Source organism: Lipotes vexillifer, unplaced genomic scaffold, assembly GCF_000442215.2.
Source record: "Lipotes vexillifer unplaced genomic scaffold, Lipotes_vexillifer_v1.1 scaffold134, whole genome shotgun sequence".
NCBI classification, from domain to species: domain Eukaryota; kingdom Metazoa; phylum Chordata; class Mammalia; order Artiodactyla; family Lipotidae; genus Lipotes; species Lipotes vexillifer.
The window spans coordinates 147,016-156,322 of record NW_006787464.1 but is presented as its reverse complement, the minus strand read 5'-3'; the positions used below and the strand labels follow the sequence as shown (position 1 = coordinate 156,322).

At 36.4% G+C, this 9,307-nt stretch overlaps 1 protein-coding gene across 1 annotated transcript in view; it reads right to left on the bottom strand.

Annotated features, from left to right (window-relative positions):
* Window positions 1-8,814: 8,814 nt before the first annotated feature.
* Window positions 8,815-9,307, bottom strand: part of UBE2U (ubiquitin conjugating enzyme E2 U) — a 77,008-nt gene continuing 76,515 nt past the window's right edge. The window contains exon 10 of the mRNA XM_007460076.1: window positions 8,815-9,154. Within this exon, the coding sequence (XP_007460138.1) occupies window positions 8,973-9,154 (182 nt within the window). The 3' untranslated portion in view covers window positions 8,815-8,972. The remainder of the gene's footprint in view (window positions 9,155-9,307) is intronic.

The following is a 9,307-nucleotide window of genomic DNA, read 5'->3' as shown; positions in this document are numbered from 1 at the left end:
GGCGCCATCTGGAGGGAAAGAGGAGTCTAAACAATAAAGAAAATTTGACAAACGTAACTAAAAATATGACATAGAGACATACCTCGGAGATATTGCAGGTTCCAGACCACCGCAATAAAGCGAGTGATGCAATACAGCAAGTCACATGATTTTTTTTGGTTTCTCAGTGCATATAAAAGTTATGTTTATACTGTAGCCTATTAAGTGTGCAATAGCATTATGTCTGAGAAAGCAATGTACATAATTAATTAAAAATACTTTATTATGGTAACTAGACTTATCACGATGATTATTTTGAAATGTACAGAAATACTGAATCACTATATTGTGTACTAGGAACTAACATAGTGTTGTAGGTCAATTATACCACAAAAACAAACAAACACACTCATAAGAGATCAGATTTGTGGTTACCGGAGGCAGGGAGTTGGAGGAGGAGGAACTGGATGAAGGTGACCAAATGGTACAAACTTCTAGTTATAAGAGAAATAAGTACTAGGGATATAATGTACAACACAATAAAGATAATTAACACTGCTGTACATTATATCTGAAAGTTAAGAGAGTAAATCTTGAGTTCTCATCACAAGGTAAAATTTTTTTCTACTTCTTTAATTTTGTATCTGTATGATATGATGGATGTTCACTAAACTTATTATGGTAATCATTTCATGATGTATGTAAATCAAATCATTATGCTGTACACCTTAAACTTATACAATGCTCTGTGTCAACTATATCTCAATAAAACTAGAAAAAAAAATTTAATAAAGAAAGAACTCCCAGAGATTTTAAAAAAACTTTGTTGCTAAAAAGTACTAACCATCATCTGACAATGCACGGTTGCCACAAACCTTCAGTTTGTTAAAAAAAAAAAAATTATCTGTAAAGTGTAATAAAGCAAAGCACAATAAAATGACACATGCCTGTAAGTCCAAACATTATAGGAAAAAAAAATTTTTCTTTTTAGGAAAAAAAATTTTAAGAGAATTTCCTGCTTTTCTCCTTCCTTCTCTGAATGCACCTGTGCCAGTCACAAGGGGGCTAGGGGACCTCAACATTAAACTAGATATCTTTCTCCAAATCAGGCTCTGCACTCAGTCATGGGGCTTCATCACACACTGTGACACTCCCATTACCAAATGGTACCACTTGTTGTGCCCTGTTAATCATATTTGAAATAAATCTTGGAATTATACCGTGTCTCAAAGTGTCATCCACTGATAATTTCCATCAGAATCACCTGGAGTATTTAATAAAACTGCAGATTCATGGGCTTCAGTTTAGGCCTTCTGAATAAGAATTTCTTTCATACTTTATTAGAATGATCAGTGGAAGGAAGTAAAGTTTGTTTTCTTATTTTATCAAACATTTATATAGAGAGCACTTGTTATGGGTTTGGCACTGTTCTGAGCACTTTACAAATATTAATGTATCAATTCATGTGGTCTTCTCAACAACTGTAGGAATCTAGGTGCTATTATTATCCATCCCTGACTGATGATGGGAAAACCAAGATGCAGGAAGGTTAAGTAACTTCCCCAAGGTCACATGGCTAGTAAGCACATAGGGGATCCATTCAGGCATTCTGGCTCCAGAATATGAGCTCCTAACTACCATCCCAGGCTGCCTCACTTACGTTAAATAGTAGGAAATATTCTCATCTGGATTTTTTTAAACACTTCTATTTTGGCCTTCACATATTTCTAGTATATTTTTTCTATTTGCATCTAAAAATCGAAAATATAAATACAACTGTAGCCAAGTAATGAAAACATACTGATATGTTAGGGACTGTTCTCATTGCCTTGAATATAGTGATGAGAAATAGCAATTGGTTATAGTAATTAACATACACTGAATATTCACCATGTTTTATGTTCTGTTGTAAGCGATTTATTTTAAAAAATGTTTAACCCCTCCCCTTGAGTGTGGGCTGGATCTAGTGACTTGCTTCTAACCAATAGAATATGGAGGAGGGAAAGGACATCTGTAAGTAATTTATTTAATTTTTTTGAGTGTTCTAGAGATAGGTACTATTGTAACAGATAGGTTAAAAGTAGTAGAATAGAAAAAGATATACCATGTTAATACTAATCACAAGAAAACTGGAGTGGCTATATGACTATCAGACAAAAGAGATTTCAAAGCAAAGGTTGCTTCATAATGATAAGTGGGCCCACTCATCAAGAAGACACAATAATCCTAATTGTTTACAAACCTAATAACAAAGCTGCAAAATACATGAAGCAACAACTGATAGAACTGATGGAAGAAATAGATTAACCCACAGTTATAGTCAGAGGGTTCAACATGTCTCTCAATAAATGATAAAACAAGCAGACAGAAAATCAGTGAAGATATAGAAAACTTGAACAACACAATCAACCAACTTGACCTAATTGACATTCATAGAACTATCTACTCCACAGTAGCAGAATATACATGTTTTTCAAATGTACAGGGAACATTTGCCAAGATAGATCATACTATGAGCCATTAAACAAGTAACAATAAATTTAAAGGGATTCATATCATACACAAGCATGTTCTCTTTCCACATGGAATTACAGTAGAAGTCAACAGGAGAAAGATCTCTGGAAAATCTCCAAATATATGGAAAGTAAATAAAATACGTTTAAATAATATATGGATCAAAGAAAAATCAAAAAGGAAATTAGAAGTATTTTAAATTGAATGAAAATGAAAATGTAACACATAAAAACTAATGGGAAGCTGCCAAAGCAGTACTTAGAGGGAAATGCATGGTATGAAATTTCTGTATTAGAAAAGAAGATCTCAAATCAATGACCTCCATTTCCATCTTAACAAATTAAAGGGAAAAAAAGAGTAAATTAAACCCAAAGTAAGCAGAAGACAGGAAATAATAAATATTATAATAGAAATCAGCAAAATAGAAAACAGAAAACAATAGAGAACATAAATTAGACCAAAACCTAGTTCTTTGAGATCAATAAAACTGATAACTCTCTAGCAAGACCGATAGGGAAAAAAGAGAGAAGATATAAGTGACATAATTACAGAGTTTACAGATATTAAAAGGACAATAAGGGAATATTATTAATTACTTTATGCTAAAAAAATTAGACCCCTTTGATGAAATGGATAAATTACATGAAAGATGCAAACTACCAAAGGTCACTCAAGAAGAAATGGATAACCTAAAGAGCCATAAAGCCATTAAAAAAATTAATTGTAATTAAATGACATCCCACAAAGAAAACTCCAGGCCCAAATGGCTACACTGGTGAATTATACCAAACATACAAGGAAGAAATAATACCAATTCTTTAAAAACGCTTCCAGAAAATTAAAAAGAAGGGAATTCTCCCCAGTTCATTCTATGACGCAAGCATTACTTTGATACCAAATCTAGACAAAGATATTTGAAGAAAACTACAGCTGATTTTCCTCACGAACATAGATATAAAAATTCTACATGAAATGTTAACAAATCAAATTAACCACATATAAAAGGATAACATACCACGACCAAGTGGAGTTTACCCTAGGAATGCAAAGTTGGTGCAATATTTTAAAAAATAAATCAATGTAATTTACCATACTAATAAACTAAAAAAGAAAAATCGTATGTTTATCTCAATAGACACAGGAAAATCATCTGACAAAATCTAACTTCCATATTCAACACATTGACCCATAGAGTCACTGCAATCCCAATAAAAATCTTCACATGATTTTTTTGGTAGAAATTATGGGCTTATTCTAAAAATAAGAATATTTTTATTCTTATCAAACATTAACTTATTTTAAGACAAGAAATTGAAACTATAGTATAATCAAGACAATATGGTATTGATGTAAAGATACACAGGTCAGTGGATCACAGAGCCCAGAAACAGACCCACATATATATGATTAACTGATTTCTGACAAAGGTACTAAAATAATTCAGTGGAGAAAGGATAGTGTTTTGAACAAATGGTGAAAGAAAGAAAGAAAGAAGAAAGAAAGGGAAAGAAAGAGGTAGAAGGGAAGGAAGGAAGGAAGGGAGGAAGGAAGGAAGGAAGGAAGGAAGGAAGGAAGGGAGGAAGGAAGGAAGAAAACAGGTAGGGAGGAAGAAGGAACACACACACAACTTTGATCCATTCCTTGTACCATATACAAAAGTTAACTCAAAACGCATCATAGACCTAAACATAAAACCTAAAACTGTAAAATTTCTACAAGAAATAATAAGAGAAAATCTTTGTGACCTTGGGTTAGGCAAGAGTTTTTTAGACACAGCACCAAAAGCACAATCTATGAAAGAAAAAAAATTTATGTTGGACTTTATCAAAATTAAAAACGTCTGCTGTTTGAAGACCCTGTTAAGATAATGAAAAACAAGTGGCAGACTAGTTACTAGTTTGTTAATGATAAATCTGTAATTTATCTGATAAAGAATTTGTATGCAGAATACATAAAGAACTCTCAAAACTTAATAACAGGAAAAAAAAACAATAAAAAATGGGTAAAAGATTTGAACAGATATTCATCAGAGAAGATATAAGGATGGCAAATAAGCACACGAAAAGATGCTTATCATCATAGTCTTTAGGGAAATGCGAATTAAAATAACAATGAGATACCAATACACACCTTTTGGAATGACTAACATTCGAAAGACAGGGCATACCAAGAGTTGACCAGGATACAGAGGAACTAGAACTCTCATACACTGCTGGTGGGAATGTAAAATAGTAAAATCCTTTTAAAAAATAGTTGGCCATTTCTCAAAAACTTATACACCATATGAACCAGCCATTTCAATTCGAGGTATTTACCCAAGAGAAAATAAAGCATGTGTCCATAGAAGGATACATAAGTGTTTTTATAGGCTATATTAACCTTCTATTGCTGCATGACAAATGCCCACAAATTTTAGCAGCTTAAAAACAACATACACTTATCTCAGTTTCCATGAGTCAGGAGTCCAGTCATGGCTTAGCTGGATGCTCAGGATCTCACAAAGCTGCAACCAAGGTGTTGGTCATGCTGCAGTCCTTTCTGGAACTCAGGCATTTTTCCTAACTCACATGGTTGTTGACAGATTCAATTTCTTGTGGTTATAAGGCCAAGGTCATTATTTTATTGCTGGCTGTTACCCAGAGGCTACTCTCAGCTCCTAGAAGCAGTGAGCAGTTCCTGGCCATGCAGCCTTCTTATTCCTACAACATGGCAGCTTACTTCCTCAAAGCCAGCAGGAGAATCTCTCTCCAGTCTGCTAAAATGGAGTCCTATATAATGTAACATAATTGACAAAGGTGGCTATCCAATCACCTTTGTCATATTCTATTGGCTAGAAAAAAGTCACAGGTTCTGTTCACACTCAAGGAGAAGGGATTATACAAGAGCATGACTCACTGTGTCATCTTAGGGTGAAATTCCACAGCAGTTTTTATATTTGTAACAGTCTCCAGTTGGAAACAACTCAAATGTCCATTAACAGGTGAATGGATAAACAAATTGCGGTACATCTATATAGTAGAATACTACTCAACAATAAAGAAGAATGATATACACAAAACATGAATCAATCTCAAAATAATTGTGCTGAGTGAGAGAAGCTAGAAAAAAAACAAGTATTTACAGTGTGATTCCATTTATATAAAAATCTGAAAAACACACACTAATCTATAATGACAGAAAGCAGATCAGGGATCATCCAGAAATGAGAATCAAAGGCAGGAAGTGCCCAGACAGGAGAGAGACATTACAAAGAGGAAGGAGGAAACTTTTGGGGGCGACAGATATATTCACAATCTGAATAGTCGTGATGATTATATGCCTGTATCATATATCAAAACTTATCAAACTGTACACTTGATCCTGCATGCAGCAACTAAAAAAATAAAAGATCCCGCACACTGCTACTAAGGATCCCGCAAGTGGCAATGAAGATCCCACGTGCCGCAGCTAAGACTCAGCTAGCCAAATAAATAAATATTAAATAAATAGTTCAATTAATTCTATGTCAACCATACCTTACTGAAGCTGTTTAAAAAACAAAACAAAAAAAACTCTAACATCTTCTTCCAGAATCAATTCTCTCAAGATATTCCTGCTTGCTAATAAAAGCTTCCCTTTTTGTCACTTTTAAGTTACCAATTTGCTAAGTTTTCCAAATTTATTTTTTACAGCAGATTCTAAGACAGTGAAACAGGAGCTTTTGTTTGAGGTGGAAAAATTGTGCCAACTGTTGCTATGTGGGTCTTATGAGATATCCGAAAATGGAGTCTATCTGGTTGGCTTATACTTTGAAGGTTTAGTGGGAGAGTCAGATGTGCAAATGGACAATTTCAATATAATATAACTGCACACACCTACACACACTCTATGGAGAGCCTGGGGTGGGTATGTGGTGTGCAGAGAAGACTTTGTGGAGATAGCGCCTGAATTAAGTTTCAAGGGATGAATGGGAGTTGGCCAAGTGAAGAAGGGAAAAGGCATTCCAGGTAGAGAAAATGGCATAAGCAACAGCAAGGAGGCAGGAAAGAGCATGTTACACATGGGAAAGCAGAAGGAATTTAGGCACAAGGTGGGGAGTTGTGGTGGATCAGGCTGGAGAGGGTGGGTGATGGCTGACATGATGGACATTATGATTTGGACATTACCTTTCAGGCAGAAAATTTCAGCACTCTGAAGAATTTTAGGCAGGTAAATGATATCACCAAAGAAAAGAATAATCTCACCTGTGGACGAAAAGGACTTCGTAATACACAGTGATGGTAAGGACCGGAATGAGAAGATGGATTTAAGCCATCTAGAGGACTTACAATATTTTGTAAGTCCTCGTGATCAACTGGCCATAAGTGAAAGAGAGAAGTCTATGGTGATCCCCAAGGTTTTGTCTTGGGGTCCTTCCATTAACTGAAAAGAGGAGCACAAGAGGCAGAAGGAGGTCTTCTGGGGTGGGATGAAGAGAAAGAAATGAGTTTAAGCTGGGCTTATTGAGTTTCGGATGCATCGGGAAGTTGAAGCAAAGATGCCTTTTAAGGCAGGTAGAAAAAAGTCAGAGAATGAGAATACGCATGGGTGGTACAACTCTCATGGTGCCGGGACTGTCCCAGAAAAAATGTGTAGAGAAGAGCATTGGACTAGAGCCCAAAAAACCTTCCACTAAGGGCTAGGGGTAGAAGGGAAATCCTTACTGAAGACCCCCAATGAACGGCCAGAGATACAGTGAAGGTAACTAAATTAACTATCGTGTTCTGTTAACTAATGTCTCCATTCCAAAGACTTGTTCTCTCCCTACCTCCCCCCACCACGCACTTTTGCTCCCAGTCTTCTGGTTGCAGGAAAAGTCAGCAACAAATGTAACTTCTTTGTCCTGAAAGAAAAGATTAAATAGACAAGACAAAATACAACATGAGGCAGCTGATATCACGGAAATATTTTTTGTTGACTGTTCCGGTTGTTTCGGGTTTGATTCCTCAGTGACTGCTATTATCTGTTGACACTCCGCATGCTTGTCCTAGAAAACCACCAGAGGAGTCAGAGGCCCAGCCTCTCTTGTTGTGACCATCAGCAAGATGCATCTTTGAGCTACGGTCTATAGTTTCACTGATGTACGAGATAGGCCATTCACAGTGGCTCTTTTATTGGATGTAGAAAGAACTGTAACTGTTACCGAGCTGGGTGGGGGTTGTGAAATTGGCTCTTGACTGTACTTTGACTCTGATAAAAGGAGGGGGAGATCTAAGATGGCTGCCGGAGTTTTGTGGTCCTGGTTGTGGAGGATGACAACCGTCCGGCACTACAACCTGTTGAGGCCTTATTTTCTGAACTACCACAGGCAGACTTGGAAATATCTACCGGCCAGGGAAGTGCCCTGACATCAAAGTACATATAACAGAGCTTCTGTCTTTTTTTTTCATAAATACTAAAATCAGTTTCTCTAGAAATGAGTGAGAGACCTATTTAATACCTAGATCCAAGGTTGGATGGATGGATAGATAGATAAATTTGTGGTGTTTGTAGGGAGAAGTGCGTGTGTAGGTAGGTAAACCTCAAAACAAGTCTCTCTTAAGGCAAGGCCATAAACATTAAAAAAGAGAGAGAAAAGTGATCAATAATATCCAATATAGCCTAGAGGCCCAGTAAGATAAGGAATCCGTTGAACTGGGGCAATATGGAAGTTTTTGGTGATCATAGTGAATTTTAACCTAGTAGTATAAGCAGAAGATAGATTTTATTGTGCATTGGGTGCAAACATGAAGTGAACTACAGAAATACAGAGAGCAAATGATAGATTACTATTAATCTGAGAAATTACGAATGATACAGTGTTGGAGGAAGTAGAAATGCAGGGTCAACGGTAGAGACACAGTTTAGAATAGGAGAGAACCAAGTATATTTGCAGATTGGGGTAACACAGCAAAAAGAGAGAGAGAAAATAAAGATATGAGAATCGGAGGGGATGGTTAGTTAAGGTCGAAGAGAAGATAGAGCATGGACTCTGGGAGAAAACAGAAGAGGATCACTGGTGGACTGGACAGGTGACATCTCGTCCCTTGAATACAGAGGAAACAAGACACTAAACCAGGCACATGGAGATCAATGTATAGATCCCCTACTTGGGTTAATGTCCAGCCTCTGAAGCTCCTGAGTGTTCCCCTCCAATATCAGCCTCTTCCTCACCCAAGTTCTGCCTGCAAAAATGTGTGTCCAGTTGCCTAACAATGCTGGGTATAACACCACTGATTGGAAAACCACAATGAACACTACTGCTTGGCTAACTTAGGGTCAAACAATGAAGGAGAGCTCAAAAAATCTAAAACAACATATTCGCTGATTTGCACTTAAATTTCTAATTTGTTCTTGCAGTGATAGGATGAGACCAACTTGAAAAGAAAATGGAATCCAAGTTGTGAGAGCCTTCCAAAGTTGCTCCATGAAGCTGAGCTGTGGTTGAGGCTGTTAATTTTTTAAATCCTCGAGCATTAGGGTTAGTCTTCCAAAGCATCTGTATCAAGAGTGTTGGTCCAGGCAACCAGATCTTCCACTTCTTCTTCCCATGGCTCATTTGTGCTAACATCATTTGGTAAAACTTTTCTCTTCCACCGCTCCTTTGTTTCATCCATCTTTGTGACGATATCTGTTTCAGTTTGTGAATCAGGAAAAGTTTGAACTATAATGGGAAATACAAAAAACAGCAATTTCATAGACATGGGCAGGAAAAACAATAAAAAGAAAGTGTCCCTGCATCTGTAGCATAACGCCTAAGATCATCTAAGTGAATGCAAGTAACCTTTTTAAAGTTTCTAAATTTCACATTTTGCAA